A 20835-nucleotide genomic window follows, 5' to 3' on the forward strand; every position below is an offset into this window, starting at 1 on the left:
GCAGATAAACAGGAGGTTTGTAATGGACTGGTAGTTGGCCAGGTTGTCTGATCTAGGGTCCATTTTCAAGAGATCGTATGAGAACAGTCTCAGTGAGGGAGGCATTTATAATGCAGGGGTGTGATTCAAGCGCTGGGGCCCATCAATTGTTTAATGATGGAGGCCAAGAATGATATTGTCAGACTGTCTTATACTTATCAGAGAGGTACTTCATGTATGCAACGGACATGTTCTTGTTTGCTGTGGTAGCAGATCTAAATACACAGCTACATTATCTCAGTTTAAAGGCAGCAGGAGCATTGCAGATGCTGAAAGTCATGACTGCATGTTCCAATTGCCCATACTAGGTCTTGCATGCAGTCTACCACTTGTCTACTTTTCAGATCTGGTGTAGGCACCTTGCAAACTAGCGTAATGAATCAGGAAACATCTTGAACTGGCTTGATGAGGTCAAGAATGAGCATTATTGGGCTCCAGATTTCTACCTAACAAATTAGATCAGACCCCCGGCAGGCACGGTTGAATGAAGCCCTTTTGCAGGGATTCATTCACATAAGTGTTTAGGACTTTTTCCTTTTCCACAGAGAAGCAGTAGATGCATCCATGTGGAATCTTCTGATCCAATATGAGCTCTATTAGACAATAGTAGGCATTGTGCAGAGGTAGCTTCTCAGTGTCTGTTGGCGAGAACACCCCCATGAATGCTTGATATCTGGCGGAATCTCACTGAGCGTAGTACACAAGGTGGGGGTGTTAAGAGTTACCACAAGAACTATGCTGACGAACATGGGTTGCTGGCAGACTTGTTGACACGAATATTACACTGGTTGCTTAACCAAGTTGATTTTGGGGATTGTGGCAGGATACCCAAGACCACACCAGGATAACTTGTAAATTTGGAGCATTGATTGTTTTAAAGCATCTGGTCTCAGATTGTCTTGGGCGCCCAGTCGCAAAGCACTTGGTGCATGCTTGATGTCCCCAGAGGTTGGGAAATCATCTATTGAATGAATTGGTGGCAAGCTAAGGCTTCAAATACATTAGGTATTGAATGTTTTGACAAACTGCAAATCCATATAGTTGCCGGTTGCCACACAGTCCTTACAGGAGGCAACTTTCACTGTGGCTGTAGTTCCTACAAACTCAAAGGAACGTATAAGTACAAAGACAGGTAGTCAAAGAAGAGGCACATGAGAAACCCACGAGAGAAGTCGATATTCTCAAAGAGGAGTTCCCCATATTCTCGCAGGTTTTGGCATTACCCAAACTTAATAAATGGCAGTCTTGAACAAAGTGCCCCTTGTCTCCGCAGTACATTCATTGGCCTTTCGATCGTCCCTGATTCTGCTGTTCCGAAGGGTGGGGGCCGAGTGGTCTGTGTTTTCTGGCTGTGTTTTATGGGTGACCAACTGCGACCTCCGATTGGAATTCCCTATGCGGAGGCCATAATTATGGAGGTGCAGCAGGGCAGCCCATCAGTTCGAGTGCAGAAAGCGGATGGCCACTCAAACTGTCAGGCTCTGGACAGGAAGCGCAAGTGCATGGGAAAGGGAAAAGGGAAAAAGTGCATGGAAGGGGGCGAGTGGAAAGTGCAGAGCAGAGGAGAGCAGATAAATAATAATTAAAAATAAATAGAGAATGGAGGAAATAAACAGTGGTAGTGCAGCCAGCAAGTGGCAAGTGCTGTGTTTATGGCAGCAGACTGGAGAAGTCTGATAAGTGCAGAAAAGATGAAAAAAGGGTTGAGGGGGCTGGATGGGAACAGATACAGTCCACCAGTGCAAGGGTTGGCCAGGAGGCAGTGCCGGAGGGCGGCAGGCTGATCGGGTACCTGGGCCCAGGGAAAGAGGGTGGCCAGGTGCACAGTGCCAAGAGGGAGCCGGTCAGCAGGGGAGAGAAGGCAAAAGCAAAGAGGAAGGTCATGGGGTGCTTCCGGAAACCGGAGATGGTTCTCCTCAAGTTTTAGAGTGGCAGGGAGGCTGTTCCAGAGACCTTCCCAAAGACTCAATCTCACAGAGTGAGACAGTTCAGTGGGCAGCCAACACTGGTGGATAAGAGCATAAATATTGTCGGGGGCGAGTTACAAAGACCTATAGCAGCCGAGGAGACATCAGTCAATGACGTTGCGAAGTGAAGGGTGTAGGCATGGGGCCAGCTTTTGTACATCAAGGTTTACAAGAGGTTGCATCTTCAGATGAGGGCTGAAAACGCGCAAAACAAATTCAGACAAGGTTAACTCTTAAAAATAGTCCAGTTATCTTTAGAGTAAAAATATATTGTAATTAAGGGCCTCATCGCATCGGTAGCGCTATTACCGCCACATTTAAGGGTCCGCCAGATCATGGCTTTGGCGGATTTCCCCTCAGCTCTGAGCTGTGGGGAAATCCGCAGCAAAATTGGCGATTTTCGGCGCGATTACTGCCAGCGGGAAATCCGCCGGCGGTAATAGCGCAAATTTTCCTCATTGGGCCCAATGAGGAATGTTCCTGAATGGGCCCAATGGGGAATGGGCAATAACCCTTCCGCCAAACCCGTGATTCAGCGCTAATACCACCGGGGGGTTTGGCGGTAGGGCTATTAGCACCGGCGCTAATTGCACCGGCGTTACCGCCCAACTCGTGATGAGGCCCTAAATGTAATGCTTTTGTAGAAGTGTTCATATACAATTGACTAGTACAATATAAGAACAGCACTTATGTACACAGATCACCACATTTTTAATTCAGCCAAATTGATCATGTCTTACATGAAATAATCATACGTTTGTATTGAAATCTGTAAGTGGCTTCGTAGCACTGTCCTACAGTACTTTGGGACTTGATGAGGCAGGACTGTACACTTCCATCCTTCCTACTGATCCCGACAAAACAGTATTTGGTCCAATCAAATGAATTATAATAAGGTTTTGAAGTGGATATCACAACAATATAACTAAACATTATACATAACCACACCACTTCAGTAATCATGTGGCTTCAGATTACTACAGCTAGAAAGGAGAGCCTTGGTTTTTTTGTCACCAAATTCACATAACCTAGTAAGCAGATTAAAAACATTCAACAACCAATTATCATCCAGATACGTCTAGGTAACAAACAATGTTTGTTTAGCTGTTAATCATTTTATATTTACACATTATTTGGTTATATTTAGCAAAATGTAGTAAAAGCTGAGAAGGCTCCCAATTTACAAATGAGCACGAAGGTCCACAAGACATAGGACCTCATTACAACTTGGGCAGATTTTTTGGCAGGAATACTACGGGTGTGTCCGTGCAAGTGCAAAAAAATTATCCACCCAATTACAGGTAAATCACTGCACGAGTGCGAACAGTTTTGGTATTTCAGAAATACCACTTTGTTTTTTAAATTTTTTCCTATCCATTGCAACCCTCATTTTGATGGTGGTAATGCTTGGATTACCTACTGGTACTCTTCACTACTTCTAGTCCTACTCTTCCTTGTCACAGCACTTGCCTACGAGACTGCCTCCCATTCAAGAACTCATTTTCTGGAGGTATAAACTCCCTACTTACCCACAATCCTCAGTTCATAGCAAGACAAGACAGATCATGGCCCGGTCCACACCAGATGGTGCAAACGGTCGGCAATACTGTGACAAGGAAGAGTAGTACTAGGAGTAATGAAGATTACCTCTACGTCCCTCTTCTTTGTCCCAGTACTCACCTATGAGGCATACCCAAGCCAAAACCAGTGGAAGGGGCCAAAGAAATAATCAAAGAAAAAGTTCACCAAGGAACCAATGCAGAAACACCCAAAATGTATGGTGCAATGGAACAGTAAACTAGAGCACTGCAGTTGGGCCATGGACGGCACCCCAACCCCAAAGGAACCATCCCCAGGATTGACCACATTCAGCCTGTAGCGAGTAATAAAGGTATTGAGGTCCGCCCAAGTAGCAGTCCTGCAAATGAACACCCTAAGCATCAGTCCAGGAAGCAGCCATACCCACGGTTGAACAACCCTGCACCAAAGGGACCCAAAATCCACAGGCCAAATACGCCATGGAGATAACTAGCCTAATCTAGCGACTGATGGAACCTACCAACGCCTTCCTCCCCGCCCGAGCTGTCCCAAAAGTCACCAGAAGACTGTCCGACCGCAAAAAAAAAGCCTCTATCCTGGCTAGATATGCCAGGACCGACCGTCGGATATCCAGAGAGTGCCAAGCCAATTCCTCTGGGAACAGAGGGTCTGGAAAAAAGGCCGGGAGGACCACCTCCTGTGACAAATGAAACGTCAAAGCGACTTTAGCCAAGAACCGGAGATCACACCGCAACACCAGACAGTCAGGCAGGATGCGAAGAAACGGGGAACGACAAAGAAGAGCCCTGATCTCCCCCATACGGTGCACAGAGGTGACTGCAACCAGGAATGCTGTCTTGCGCGGAAGGTGCTTAACATCAATGAGGTAAATAGGCTAAAAGGGTCCAACGGAAGAAACTGCAAGATCAGGGGGAGAACCTGAACACAAAAGGAGGCAGAGAAGAAGCCAGGCTCTTTAGGAACCGGCCCACCAGACCGAGATCAAGCAGTGGAAACCCCGACCAGAGCCTTGAATGCCACACACTGGGCCAGCAGAGTGGCAACCGCCAGCCCTTTATCGAACTGATCCTGCAAAAACTGCAACATCGCTGGGACACCACAACCCAGAGGGGAAAGCCTGGTAGCCAGCAGAGAAAATGGGCCCAATGCTTATCGTAGGCCCTCAAGGTACTAGGCCGTCTGGAATGGAGAATAGCCTCCACCACTGCCGCAGAGAAACCCAAAGTCAAAAACCTTTCACTCTCAGGAGCCAAGCAGACCAGCAGATCACAGGAAACCCTGACCTGCCCGAAGATGGCATGGCCAACTGGAAATACAATAAAGAACAGGGGGACAATCTCTAGAGGTCCCTTTAGGTACAGCTGGCAAGTGAAACAGACTCTACTCTATAACTTGTGTATATTGACCACCTTTGGCCTTTCTGGGCACTCCTTTAAGAAAAGAACATGTTGGATTTCAAACAATTTACTTTTTCCTAATTTACTTTTTCTTTTTTTTTGTTAAACAATCTAAAAAAACAATCTAAAAAAACATTTCATCATACAATTAATCTTCATAATTTACCACTTATATACAGGTTGTCAATCTACACAAGTTATAGAGTTACAGAGTAGAGTCTGTTTCACGTGCCAGCTGTACCTAAAAGGGACCTCTAGAGAGGGGTAGTCCATCTGTCCCTCTGTTCGATATTGTATAACTCTCCCCATAGTACAGATCTGAATCCCTGTGAACAAAAATAGGGGATTACCCATTAAATTATCTACAAATGGGAATGCTCCAGGACTCCCACACAAGGAGATCCAGGAGTGACGGGACTCACCCACTGTGTGGCGAAAAGGGAACCACCAAGATCACCAGAAAAGAGCTCCAGCGGATCTTCTGCACCACTCTGAAAATGAGCGTGATAGGAGGGAATGCATAGGAGACCCTGAGGTCACTCGATATTCAAGGCGCCCATGCCCCATCCGACAGGAACGTGGAGCAAAACCAGGAAACCCGGCCGAGGACGGCAACGCAAACCAATCCAGCACCAGAGTATCGAACCAGCAACAGATCCCTGCAAAAACCTGATCTGACAATACCATCTCTTGGGAATCGGGAAACACCCTGCTGAGATGATCAGCCACCGCATTTTCCACCCCCAAATGTGAACCGCCTACAGGGACAGCAAGTGCTGCTCGGCCCAGGCCCTGATGCACCTGGACAGAGAATTCAGGGCCCTCGATCCAGAACCCTCCCCCCTTCCCGATTGTTGACATAGGCCATGGCAGAGGAATTGTTGGTCCTGATCAACACCGCCCACCCCCGTAGGACGGGAGCAAACCACAGGAGAGCCCGATGAATGGCCGCCAACTCCCTCTAATTTGAGGACCGATGGATCCCCACCAGGTCACATCGACCCTGTGCAGACAGAGACCCCAGGGAGGCCCCCCCCCACTCGGTGACACTGGCGTCAGTGGTCAGAACGATCCGAGAGGAAGATCCAACTCCCCCCTGCCCCCTCTGAAGGGAGGGCGTGGACAACCACCAACCCAGAGCCTAACGCAGACTTCGTGAAATCGGGACCCCGGTGCTCGAGGGGCTAGGAATAGCGGGTACCAGTGCTTCAGGAGATGTACCACCAGGAGGCGCAGATGGAGGCAGGCCCAGGGGACCAGAAAGACACAAGACACCATTTGCCCCTACACCACCAGGAGCTCCCGTGCCGAAACCCAGGGACTTTGTAGGACCTTCAAAAGGACAGTCTGTAGACGGATCGCCGTAGCCTGCGGGAGAAGGACTTTCCCACTCCTGGTGTGGAACAGAGCCCCTATGAATAGCAGGTCCTGGGACGGGATCAGATGAGATTTCCCCAAGATGATCAGGAAGCCCCACTCCTGGAGCGACCGACAGACCTAAAGAAGATGAGATTGAACAGTATAGCAGAGTTCTGCCTTGATCAGCAAGCCGTCCAGGTAGGGGGAATTGCTGGATCCCCAACCGATGCAAATGAGCCACCAATGGCGCCACCAGCTTTGTAAAGACCGTCGGAGCAGATCTCAAGCCAAAGGGCAGGACACAGAACTGGTAATAAACCCCCCCACCCCACAGACAACCAGAGGAACTGGAGATGGGATGGGTGAATGGGAACACGATAGTAGGCATCCTGGAGATCCAAGGAGACCAGCCAGTCCCCCCGCCGGACTAGGGGAATGATCTACTGCAGCGCCTACATCCAGAACCGAACACCCCTTATGAACGTATTGGAGTCCTTCAAGTCCAAAATCAGGCAGAACTTCCCCAGGAGATTTGGAACCTAGAATACACCAGTGAGTAGAATCCCAGACCCCACTGGGCTCTGGGAACGCGCACAATTACCTACTTGAGCAGGAGCGCGCCGGCGGCCGACGACAGGGCAGCTTTCTTGACTGGGTCCTTGGGCAAAGTAGTCATGGTCAACGAGGACTGAAGAGGAAGGGACAGAAAGTCAATCCGGTAACCGTCCCAAACAGTCTGCAGGGTCCAAGCATCAGAGGACCACTTTTCCCACACTGGCAGAAACTGCTGGAGCTGCCCCTCCTCCAACCCTGCATCTCCACCCAACAATGGCCAACAGCAATTGTCAGGACTTCGGATGGGTGTCCGTCATCTTTCGAAAGTCCTGGGAGCGATCAGAAGGACCGGATCTGATACCCAAGCCCTGGCTCCGGGCCAAACCACATGAAGGATGTATACCATGGGCGCAGGCTTACGCCGGAACCTGTCCACATGCTTGTCTGCCAGAACACCTGGTGTTCTAGTCTCCGAAAAGCTTACTGCTCACAAAGGAAAGTTTAAGAGCGGCGGCCTTCTGAGAGCCATCCGATTTCCCATCCCGCAAATGCAGATGACGTTGAGCAGAAATGCAAGCCCCCCTAGCCATGGCAATGCTCCAGACGCCATCACGGGAAAGATCGGAAAGGAGTTGCACTTGCTGCTGCATGTCAGCCAGCACTCGAGCACAATCAGTGCCATCGTCCATCGCCTTACGGAGAAGCCGAAAACCCCCAGAACTGTCTCTGCCGTATAGGAGCCATAGACATTAGCCTGCACCGCCAGATGGGACCCCACATGTGCCTTCTTTAATGCGACATTCGTTCTACGGTCCACCAGGTCCCGAAGAGCAGCATCCTCCGCAGCCATGGAGGAAAGCCCCACCAATCTGGCCAAAATATCGTCCACAGTCACTGCATCTGGAAGAAAGTTCTCCGCCCCATTCAACCGATAGAGGCGGGCCATGAAGCACGGCATTGAGATGCGCTCAGGCTCTTTCCACTCACTTAACACCTTGTGCCGGATATCCGAAATTATGCGGACGCCCAGCTTCGGGGTGTGCTTGTATTGCCGGATTTTTGGGTCAGAAGAGCAACCTCTCCCCACCCCCTAGACAGGGTCAGAAAAACCCATGGCATCCCATACCTGGGAGATGACAGCCTCCACTTCATCCCAGGACAGATGTTTACCTTCAGCCTCCTCGTAGGAATCTGACCCCACAGATGAATGGACTGAAATTAAGGAGGAAGAAGACACAGAAGAGGAAGGGCTGGACCGACCTCTGTGCCTTCCCACACCCTCATGCTCAACGGCCTGCTTTACGAGACGCTTAGGGCCTGATTCACAGAAGGGTTTTCTAATGGTGCAAATCCATAGGAAAATGTTCTGTGAATCAGGCCCTTAATCTCCCTCTGGGACAAAGAATACATCAGTGCCATAGCTTTCTTATGCTTCTTCCTGGCGTGGTGACGGTCAGGCCTGGTAAAATCCCCTGGAGAGTCCACATGCTTGTGTTTCTCAGACTGTTTGCTCATCTGGGATACAGAGCAGAAGACGCACCAGCCTGTAACCTGCCGTCATGCAACCAGTCTCCCAGCAACAGGAACTCAAAGGAGAGCCAGCCAATCTGCGCATATATGCTGGCTGGCCTCCTGCCTAAGGTAAGGCATCAAGGGAGGTAGCAGGAGACCCAGACCCGCCCCAACATCAAGGAACAAGAAGCGGCCATACCCCAAACAGGCAGTATCGCGGAAGGAGGGATCCCGTGTAACGGAACACCGTTCGTACCCGGCAGCCCTCCGAAACACGGCACAAAAACAGACTGCACACACAGCCGCAACCAGAGAGCGGGGAGGAACCCGCTCCCAGATAAAAGACAGTTGTTAAGACTCAAGCCCTGCAGGGGACAGAAACCAGCAAACAGCCACGCCACTGTACCCAAAGCCCCGGAAGGGGGTCTGGGGCAGCTGCGCACCCCCAGCCCGACACCAAGCCCTGCAGGGAGCCCTCAACTTACTAGGAGTACGGCGCCGCCCTGCTGGAGACGCCAATTCGGAAGACTCTGCAACAACGCTTCTCAGAGCCCTGCTCTTGGAAGATCCAGTCACCGTCGGAGACAGGAGAAAAAGAACTGTGGATTATAGGCAAGTAGGGGGTTTATACCTGCAGGAGAAGATAAGAAAAAAAATAGAGTTCCTGTATGGGAGTACTTGGGCGAGGAAGAGGGACGTGGAGGGGCTCCTGTACACCTATATTTTTTTGATGTACAAAAGGGCAAATTCTGACTCATGCATTGCATGGGAATGGTGGTTCTCCCTATCCAATGTCTCCACCCCAAAGAAATGGCTACTTTCAAGGAAGTACTCTTGTAGAGGAAATAAAACCCTTGAGAATACCTCTAGGGACCCCGATTTTCAAGGTAAAACAGCACCTTATAATAGGGTGGTATTTACTGCTGGCAGCATTTCTGTGGAAAACAGCTGAGATGTATATTCCTTTAACTGTATTTGGAGACCACTGATACCTCTACGCCTGTAACAAGGCCCAGAGTGCCAATAGCACAATGTTAAACACAATGTGTTCAAAGGTGAAATACATATTCAGCAGCACTTCTAATTTACACACAGTCCACCAATGTATGAACCACTTCACCCCTCAAGAGCAACAAATCAGTTAATCTTAGCCTCTGCATCGTGTCAGAATTTGCTGTCCCGCTGTACAACATGCATTGGTTGAGTCAACATTTGGGACCTCCTATCTCAGAATATTTTCCTCTGCTCCGATTTTGTAAAGATCGGTAGTCTGAGCTGGTCGGGTCCATAACTTGGAAAGGGTGGCATATGTTTAATGAATACTCACATATTTACATTACTGTAAATTGTTGCAAAGGCTTGTTTTACTTTTATGTATATAAGGCGAACTTCTGACTGGGGCTTAGCCTACACCATATAAACATGCATACATTTAAGAGACGGGCATTCTAAAGCTGTGATATAGAAAGATTCAGGAAGATGGACTTCTGATATGCTTACACACTTGTTATCAGCTTTCTAATAGGGTCTGAGGATCATGCAACACACAAGCAGCTCTGTCAGAACAGCACTGGCAGTTTACAGTTAGGCTTTCTCACTGAGGTTCTGGCCCCTAATTCATTTGACAAGGTTTCTCATAATGTTAAGGGAAGACCCTCGATAACCAGACCCAAAATGGTTCCAGTGGTTCAGGTAATGGAATAGCTGGTAAAGTTTCTGCCGTTTGCTGAAGCCGTCAGCTTTGGGAATCTTCTCATGGTAAGAAGCGTAGAAGGTGCTGGAAAATCCCCCAAACATGCCTGCGATGCCCAGCTCGTATTCTGAATGACCGTAGAACGATGCAGGGTCGAAGATCACTGGGCCAGATCCATCTTCTGCCACATTTCCACCCCATAGATCACCGTGAAGAAGAGCTGGAAAAATATTGGCATCTTTGAACAGCTCTGGTATCTTCAACTGGCGGAAGAGAATACATGAAAAGATTTACAGTGTACATAGACTATAAAAATAAAAGGACATCAAAAGGTCATAAACCACCCACAACTAACATTCTATTCTTGTCCACTGCCTTGGACATCTTTATTTTTAACACCATGGAAACAATGACCCTGTTGCATTGATAGTGTGGATGTAAGAACCCTAATCACTGTGGTTTAAACAAAACAGTTGAAAAAAGATATCCAACCCTTTAACAGAGTATGTACGACCCGGAAGCATAACAGATTTGCACTGTTCCAAAAAACTGTTCATGCATGTATACAAAGTATTTAGTTGCTGAATACATACAACAAAGTGCCCCCTGAATGAAAAGCAACAAAGACACCAGCATCTTCTGCTGGCACCACTTATCCTCCATACGTAGACTACACACTATGGCATGATTGATGCAAGTGACTCCCACATTGACTTTGCAAGTCAGCGTGCCTAGGTCTCATGCTTGTAGGAATTTAAAGGGATGTAGCCAACTTGCAGTTTAGGGGATGTCAGAATTGCACACAGTGCAAATGTAACAAGGCGAACGGGAATTAGTGCATTGACATTTTCCGGTACAAACAATATCCTGGCATGCCTGAAATTTGTATTGATGATCATCACATTTTAAAACAAATTGAACACACTAGCCCCCCACCTGCGAATATACCACTGCTAGTGCCAAGAGTCTTCCCAGCACAAATTACATCACAGTTGGTGTAATTGATTCAACCTTTTTCTTTTGTTTGCCAAGGAACTACAAAGCAGCCATGAAATGCCAAATAATGCATTTTCTATATTATTTGTTTAGTTATGTGGTACCACCTGCAATGGAAGTTGTTTTGTGGCACCACAGACAGAGGAGAGAGTAGTGGAGAGGCACAAAACAAGCACAATGAGATGGAAAGACAAATACCTCTTCATTCTCAGTCTGTAGGATGGTCGGATGATTTTAAGATGGTAGATAAAACCTAATTTTGCTGGGAACTAATGTTTGTAAATTATTTCCCTGTAGTTTGAAGTTCCTAGAACATCATTCGAATGTTTCCTACACATAGGGGGAAATCTTTTGTTAAGACAGTCTGGAGGGTTGACCTTTGAAACGACATTCCTTTCAATACCAACAAGACTCCCTATAACATTCCAAAACATTTAACAAAGGAACAAAGGACCATACCGTCTATTACTAAGTTCAATAAATGTGGATCCATGAGAATGTTACATGCCGTAAGCATGAAGCCATCAGGTATTTTACGGTGGTTAACATCCTTGCTAAAGCCAAATCCCATGGCCTGGCAGACATTCAGAAAAATATCCTATAAATAATGTTTATGCAATATGTAAAAATATTATGAATCCTTTAATTTCTTTTTTAACAAATATTTTCTTTTTTTTTTAAAGAAATAAGGAAATGTCAAGTTCTACATGCGACATACTGAGAGGCTAAGATTTTTTTTATATGTAGCTATTGAGCATAAAAACCTGTATAAACTCTGATAATCTCATCTATAAAATGCAGCAACATTTCCCTTTATGCATTGTTTGAATTAAAAATATTGTGTGCAAAAATGAGCAATGAAAGGCTGCAAAATGCATTCATATTCATTAAGGATTTTACAATAATCCATTCACAATCTTCCTTTATGTATGGGATACATTACTCACAGTAATCGTATTTCTGATGCTTGGATTCACATGCTGTGCATAGGCCGACATCTAGTGGAAGCTGCACAGTATTACAGTTGTTGTTTCCGAAACTCAAAAAGGGACGTCGACAGGGCGTGCCAGTAATACTATCCCTAGTGTGACGTCCACTGTACCCATGGCCCTTCACGCGTCAAGGTCCCTCAGATTATTTTTCTGACATGAGGTAGCAGGAAGTGTAGCCTGAGTACAGTTGTATCCAAGCAGTTACGTATCAGACAAGCTCATAAGCATCCATGCGCCTTCTCTCCGCGTGGAGGAAGGGTGGGCGCATGTGAATCTAAGCAGATACAAGCATAAGAAATACTATTTACGGTGAAGAATGTATCCCTTCTGAGGCTTATGGAATCTGCTTAGATCACATGCTGTGCATAAATTAGCGAGCAATGTTAGGAGAAGATGGTGGGATGTGAGAAGGTTCATGGGCGAACAGATGTCTTAGAACCGCTTGTCCCACCTGCGTATCTGTCTTGGAATGAGTGTCAATGCAGTAATGCTCAGTGAAAGTGTGCATTGAGCTCCATGTAGCTGCTTTGCAAATGCTGTCTAGAGGGACATTTGCAATGAAAGACAGAGTGGCTCCTGTGCTCCTTGTGGAGTGAGCTCTAGGTGTGAAAGGCAGTGTTTTGTTTGATAATGAAGAGCACAATTGTATACATCTGACTATCCATCTGGAGATGGCATTTTTGGAAATGTGGTCTCCTTCTCTGCCTGTTGCTATGGAGACAAACCGTTGTCTGTTTTTCTTAGCTGTCCGGTCTTGTTTACATAGCAAAGGACTGCCCTCCTCACATCCAGTGTATGGAGTTTTATCTCAGCTGAGCTGGTGGGGTTATGAAAGAAAGCCGGTAGCTCAATAGACTGGTTTACATGAAATTTAGAGATGAACTTAGGGGAGTACCTACGATGTGTACGTAAAACCAGCTTATCCTTGTGTATAACTAAGAAAGGATCCTGCACTGACAATGCTTGTATTTCACCAACTCTTCTTATGGAAGTAATAGCCACGAAGAAGGCAGTTTTATAAGTTAGGTGTTTAAGACTACACTTATGCATCGCCTTGAAAGGAGGTCCCAAGAACTTAGCGAGTACAGCATTGAGATCCCATCCTGGCGGCGGATTAGAAATTGGAGGGTGAAGTCTCTTTACCCCCTCCATGAATGCTTTGATGACAGGCACCTTCCACCATGAGACTTTATTGTGGGAGGTGGTGTACGCTGACAAGGCCGCCAGGTGGACCTTTAAGGAGTTGAATACTAACCCAGAATCTAGCAAGTGGAGCATATAAGTTAGAATGTCGGATGGAGTAAAATCTATGGGGTTAATTTTTTTAGACTGGCACCAAATTACAAATCTCCTCCACTTGTCGAAGTAACAGAGCCTAGTGTTAGCTTTTCTTGCTTCTGTTAAGATATCCATACACCTCTGTGGTAGGTTAAGCTGTCCGAACTCTATGACTTCAGGAGCCATGCTTCCAAGTTCACTGAGTGAGGGTTGAGGGTGCACTGTTAGCCCCCGGTGCTGAGTGAGTAGGTTGGTCGGGCACAGGAGCTTGATGGGATCACACATCGCCAGTTTGCGCAGATGTGGATGCCAAGGTTGTCTTGCCCACATAGGAGGAACTAGGATAAGCGTCTGTTCCTTGTGGATCTTGTTGACCACCTTCTTCATGAGAGGTGTGGGGGGGTGGGGGTGATGGTAAAGCGTAAGCAAATTTCCCTGACCAGTTCATCCATAGGGCGTTCCCCTTGGAACCTGGCTGGGGAAACCTGGACGCGAAGTCTGGGCATTGACTGTTTTTGCTTGTAGCGAACAAGTCTTTCATGGGGTAACCCCATTGAGAGAAGAGGTGCTCTACGACTCCTGCGTGTAGTCGCCATTCGTGTTCCTCTGGTAGGGGATCTCTGCTCAGTGAGTCTGCCAGAGAGTGGAGTTCCCCTGGAACGTGCTGCGACAATAGAAATATCATCCGTTTGAGTGCCCATCTCCAAATTTGCTGCGCAAGCCTGGACAGATTTGGAGAACGTGTACCCCCGTTTGTTGATGTAGAACATCGCCGTAGTGCTGTCTGTCAGGACTTGCACAGATTGGTTTGCTAGGTGAAACTCGAATGATTGAAGTGCTTTGAATACTGCCAGTAGTTCCAGCAGATTGATGTGGTTCTGAGCTACCGCGCAAGATCACATACCCCGAGCTGTGTGGTGAAGGTAATGAGCCCCCAACCCAGCGAGTGAGACGTCTGTCGTGACAATCACTTGTACTTCCGGATCGTGGAAGGTTTTCCCATTCAGTAGATTCTCCCTTGTCGACCAGCGAAGATTTTGTACTAGTGTTGGCGAAACGACTACTAGATCGTCCGCACTGACCACTTTCCTGAGACCACTGTTTCGCTAACCACTCCTGCATGGGTCGAAGGCGCGCGTGTAATACCAGGTAAATGCAAGATGCCATCATGCCTAGCAAACGCAAAGCTTTGCGCACCCTTACCTGGTGGCCGGCCTGATAATGTGGTATTTGCAGTAACATGTTTTGGACCCTTTCCTCTGACGGAAAGACCAACCCCTCTTCTGTGTTTCAGCCAGCTCCTAGGAACTGTTTGGTTGTGCTTGGCACTAGGCTTGATTTTTTCTCGTTGATGGAGACGCCCAAGACGCCCAATTGAAAGAAAAGGTTGATAGTTCTTTGAATGTTTTGAATGTATTGCCTTGCTGATAGGTGCGCATTTCCTCAATTTTCCAGCTCCGAACCCGATTTCTGCCTCGCGCTACTCCCTGCCGACCTGATTGGCCCGCGAACGCAAACCCAAACGCAGAGAAGGTGTAATCACTGCTGTCCTGCTTCCCACAGCATTTGAGCTGCAGTTATTTTCGCATGGCGAGTGCCCTTTGCTTTCTGTGAGGTTTCACTCACGTTGCCTAACGGCAGAGTTGTATATACCTATTGCCTGGATGATGGGTTTGCATTTCCTCTACCCATTTGTTCCCATTTACGGCTCCGAACCAGATTCCTGCTCCCCTGTGCTGACTTCATTGGACCGTCGAGCCCACTTATGTCCGACACACACGGCAGCCCAATGCCCGTGCAGCTCCTGCGGCTAAGGGCCCTCAGAAGCAGCTCCAGGTCGTGTCTGCCGGTGTGGTGTGGACATGGAGCGCAGGATTCCCTACACCCCACTAAACTGTCCCACCTCTCTTATTACTCCTACTTCTCGTATTTCACAACTAGGTGAACTATGCTAGTTAACAATATGTAGCATCTGGTGCAGACGGGGAGAACAGCCACTGCTTCTCCCCACTGGGCTGACACGCCACCCTTGTTGTGTAACAGTCTGATGTACATGGCCTGCGATGGTGTGCTGTTCATATCTTACACTAAAGCCATAATGTTAATCAGCTATTCTGGATAATTCTGCTAACTACCCACCTATCATTACCCAATTATCCTACTGCCCCAGGCTCTCAGTCTATCTATGCCTGTCAGCTATAGTCAGCATTTACCTCACTTGTACAAGCAAGCCATCCAGGAACCAGACCCATTGTGTAAGGTTACCACACTTTGCATCATGCCAATAGTGCTAGCCAGCCACAGTATGCATTGAGTAAGCAGGGACGGGGTAGAATTGTGAAGTTTATCATGCATCACACCTGGATAGAATCAGGAGGATGATCATGAGTCACATCTAGATAGAATTGTGAAGTTAATCATGTCAGGTCTAGATGGAATTGTGAAGATTAGCATGTGTCCCATCTAGATAGATCCACTAACCAACCCTACTAAAAACTCTCACCCCTCTGTATACACCTCTCACACTAACTAAACACAACCATACCTCTAAAGCACAAAAAACAGCACGTACTTTCATCTCTAAAACTCAGGACATTCTGCCCTCTCCTCCCCGCTCTTCTGTGACCACCTCTCCTCTCTCCTTCTCTGACTTTCCCCTGTTCTCCCCAGACAAGGTTTCTAGACAAGTCAGATCTATAAAATTCTTGTCGAAACCGGTTCTCCCCTGTTCCTCTAAAACCATCAAGGACCACATCGACACCCTGGCTCCTGCTGTGGTAGACTTCTGCAACCACTCCTTTGCCACTGAAGGCTTACCTCCCCCCCCCGAAGCACTCCCCTGTGCACCCTCTTCTTAAGAAACCCTCAGCCGACCCCTCCTGCCCTGCTAACTACCGCCGAATCTCCATCACTCCTTTCCTGGGTAAACTCCTGGAAAAGCTGGCCATCTCCCAGCTTGATCTTCACACTGAATCGGTTGGTTGTCTCCATGACCATCAGGCTGGCTTCAGAGCTGCCAGAAGCATGGAAACTGCTCTCCTGAACATCCGTGAAGACCTGCTCTCCAACCTTGATTCCAATACCCCCGGTATCCTCATCTTACTTGATCTCTCTTCTGCTTTGGTCACGGTCAACCATGGCATCCTGCTCAACCGGCTCCATGATAATTTGGGTATCACCGATCAGGCCCTGGCTTGGCTGACCTCTTTCCTCTCCGATCAACCCTCCCAGGTCCAACTTGGGTCCTTCCTCTATCTCTACCTGTGGTGATCCCCAGGGGTCTAACCTCGCTACCTGGCTGTTCTACCAATACCTGGCACTTCTGGCCCACCACATTGCCGATCTCTGTCCCAACTTTCAGTGCTATGCGGATGACACTAAGCTCATTTTCAGGCTCCCTTCCGCCACCACTTCTTCTCTCATCTCGGACTGTCAGTCCGCTATCCAGGAGTGGTGTGCCGCCAATGATCTCTGCCTTAACGCCAGTAAGACATTCTCCTCACTGGCACACATGCGCCCTCCTTTCCTGTCGCTCTCTGGCCGGCCTCTCTTGGTCCTCTTCCTGCTCCCACCTATGAGGCTAAAAACCTTGGGGTCATCTTCGACTCCACACTCTCCTTCGTTCCTCACATCTCGGACATCTCTAAGAAGTCACACTACCAGCTGCACCTCCTCAGAGGTGTTCTTCCTTTCCTCTCCCTCCCCCAGAAGCTCACGGTCTCCAGAGCTCTGGTTCTCTCTAGGCTAGACTAATGCAACAGCATCTTTCTAAATCTGCCTGCTTCTACTCTCCGCCCTATGCAACTCATCCAGAACAAGACTGCAAGACTTGTCGTTGGCCTCAAGCCCATGGGTCGTATCTCTCCAGGACTGAAATCACTGTACTGGGTCCCAGTGGCTGCGAGGATTAAGTTGAAAACCCTCTGCATTGTCCACAAGGCCTTCTGGGGATTAGGGCCTCAATACCTTCAACTCTCTCTTCCCAAATATCTTCCTTCTCTAGCTCTTCGCTCATTCGCCTCCAACTCCCTCAGGGTCAGTCGCTTCTCCAAGCAACAAGTTGGTGGTAGATCTCTATCTTTGGCTGGGGCCTCCCTCTGGAACAGCCTCCATGAAACGAGGAGAACCATCTCCGGTTCCGGAAGACCAATGTTCCCTCTAAGCTGTGCGCATTTGCGCTTGCCCAGGTTCCTTCTGGGTGCCGCACACAAGAATGTTAGCAGCGCACACAGACAATTCCCAACTATTTAAATCAGATTTAAAATACAAGCCACAGCAGGTACCTAATATTTGCTTTCGCTCAAAATGAAGCTAAATCATACTAATTATTCTTGATATTCTGGTGTAACCTATTGACATTGCCATACTATGCAAGCTTGACCTTAAAAACCTAAACACTCTAAAAATGGAATACACCCACATGAGGTTAAAAATGTAAATGAAAAGTGGCTCCATGAACAGAAGATACAGCTAAGATATGCCTGCACACATTAACTAAATTATCTTCCCTCCCCACCCAGGATCCTATTCTTGACTCTACCACACTTATACCGCATGACTCAAACTCCGCCCTGGGCCACATTCAGCTATTACCAGACAACCTTGACTCTGCCTACCTTAGCTCAGCAAAAGGTTACCAGACTTGGATACAAATCTTGGTTTATGTTATGATAGGAATGGCGTTCAAGCACAAGAATTTCTGTTACTTATGGTGCCTTAATAAAAGCATTACCCATATTATGTAACCCGACTGTCAGCTCAAATATGGGTATTGACTGTAAGTAAGCAGGCTACTAAGATATTTAACCTCATCCCATGCTTCCTATTCTTTGTAAATATGTCACAGAACCACTTTGAAGAGCCCCCACTTGCAAGTTAACGCATTATAAAACTCAAATATGAATTTGCCCTCTAAGAATTTTGAGTAGGCAAATGTCATGTTCAGCCTAACATTACCCTATAAATGGAGAGCAACATTGCAATATAATGTACTTGGCTTGTAACGGATAATTGGTATGGACTCTGCCTGGCATTATTCATATATAAAATGAGGGCAACAATATTCAGATAACTAGAATGCTTTTCACACACAATCTGCAACCTTTCAAAATGTTCAGAGTTCCATGGGGGATAGACCTTAACAAACTATATGTTAACTTGCTCCTATACAAAAATGGATTCACTGAGCACTTGTCGAAACCTGATCAACAATTGAAAGGTGGGGTATGTTGCAAACAATCTTGTATGCACTTCATATTAATTGTGCACATGCAGATTGATGACATTTTCTTAAACTGCACATAATATCATCATGAGGCATTCAATTGGATTTGCTTGCAACATATTGTGGGTATGCAAATATCCCAGTTACAGTTTTACTTCTACAATCCCTCACTTTTGACAGAGTCCCGTCAACTAATATTGGAGGCTAGCACAGGAGCCCGGGAGGGGAACGGGTGGAAGGGAACAGGAGAACACTTCTTCAGGGTGAAGAACAAATCAGCAACTTTCAAAAAACAAATCAGATGTTTTGGCAGTATAGTACACTGAAGGACACGTTTGTTTTGGTAAAGGATAGGAAACTATAGTAATAGCCTAGGAAACTGCACCTTCTATTTCTTTCTACGCTCAGCTGCTGAGGACTTTTCAGTATATTCATGGGTTTGCATTTATTGCTTCTAGCATCTCCATGCATCTTGTTCAACTGATAACAGTGAATTTCAGAAGAGGGGTCCCTAGTTAAAGAAGAAGGTACTCAATATGTTGTAACTGTGAGCATTGCTGCTATTGACTTAAAGGCCAATTGTATGTGATTTTCTTCAACTGGGCGCCAGGAGAAACATTGTTGATTTTTGTCTAGGCTGTGGTGATCATGGGTGGGCAAAACTATAGGCTGTATTATGTGCCCTATAATTTCACTTCCTATGTCAGGGTTACAATCAGGGCTCCAATACGATTTTACTCCAGACTTGGAATCAAAAGATTTTTTCAGGGAGTAAGAAGGTAACTGGCTTTGCCAGTAGGGATATTTCATACTTCTTAAAATATGTCCTTTCCCCTTAAAATTCCTCCTGAGATCGGGCAGTAATATTATTTGAGTTCCTACCAATGACACTGCTCTGCTGGTCACTGATTCGAAAATAGATCAGTGGAACTTTGTGGGTAGAAGCAGGGGGTAGATTCCTATATGTTCATAAAATTCATGGTTTCCTGTTTATGTTGGGTACATTGCCCTGTTTTTAGTAAAATAGTATATGCCTCCTAGCTGTATGGCTGGTTTTGAGTAAATTTCACAACTTACAGAACATAATGTGGATAGTAAGCAGAGGCCTAGGAATTCAGATCATATTCTGTGGTGCAGTTATTCTGATGCAATTATTATCCTTACATGAGAGGCATTTTTTCATGGCCCTTGAATTACTCCATTAAAGCGGCACATCAACTCCTATTGGCATGTTTTCTGACACATTCCTTTCAGTTGCGATTATTCCATTTGCAAAAATTGCATAGTGTCTGAATTTCTTGACAACCACATCAGTGGGTTTTTTCCCCAAAGGTATTAAACAGTTTCTGCATTGTCTCTGTGCAGTGTTGACAAATGAATAGCCACAGCTAAACATATTGTTTATCCTGAGCATGCAAAGCTTTTTTGTGCATACACATGTTTCTCTCTGCGCAGGAGTACTTTTGGTAGGTGCTATGGAATATCTTGAAGTGTTGTACTGGTTGATGAGCTCTCCTTATAATCACATATAACATATTTGATTTTTTAGCCTACATGTTTGGAAAAAAAGTTGTAAAATGCTTCTTTTACACTGATTTGTAAAGAACTGCGGTGGTTGGGAAGGGGAAATTTCCTTCCAAACTCTTCGGAGATTGTATCTCACTAACTATGCATGCTTACAAAGTGGCTTACATCGTTACTCAGTTGCGCACATGGAAAATAATGTGCACACGAAGGCTAATCATTTCCGCACTTACGGAAAAATAATTAGAGGCAACATTGCTCAAGACCTTCCTCTTTGCTTCTGCTTTCTCTCCTCCTCACCCCTGCTGAACTCCTGACTGAAACTGCACTGGTCACCTGGCTACCCTCTGATCTCGGGCCCAGGTTCCCCATCCCCCGCTAGTTGCACACCTGCACTGCCTCCCGGGCAACCCCTGCACTTAGGGGCTGTTTCTGTATCCCTACAGTCCCCTACAAGCTCTCGACAATGATGGCTGCACTTACCCCTACACTTGCCACAAGCTGGGCGCACTTTTTACCTATTGTTTTTATTTATTTTTTACTGTTGATCCTACGTATTGCACTGCCGCCTTCCCTCCCCCCCTGCTCCCCTCACCTGCACGATCTCAATGTCACCTGGCCTAGTAAGATAGTTTTCTTGGTCATCCCTCTGTTCCCCCTCTCTTGCCTCGTTGAAACACTTGTGTATAGGCGTGTCACAAATGCCATATCATACTTCAGTACATGGCCCCAGAGTGTC

The 20835-nt window shown here is 46.8% G+C and overlaps 1 protein-coding gene across 1 annotated transcript in view; it reads right to left on the reverse strand.

The window, feature by feature from the left end:
• Positions 1-2693: 2693 nt before the first annotated feature.
• The window catches only part of LOC138582850 (ketosamine-3-kinase-like), a 100785-nt gene continuing 82643 nt past the window's right edge, over positions 2694-20835 (reverse strand). The window contains exon 6 of the mRNA XM_069654537.1: positions 2694-10345. Coding sequence (XP_069510638.1) covers positions 10007-10345 — 339 coding nt within the window. The 3' untranslated portion in view covers positions 2694-10006. The remainder of the gene's footprint in view (positions 10346-20835) is intronic.

This window comes from Ambystoma mexicanum, chromosome 3q, assembly GCF_040938575.1.
Source record: "Ambystoma mexicanum isolate Mex_15411 chromosome 3q, UKY_AmexF1_1, whole genome shotgun sequence".
NCBI lineage: Eukaryota > Metazoa > Chordata > Amphibia > Caudata > Ambystomatidae > Ambystoma > Ambystoma mexicanum.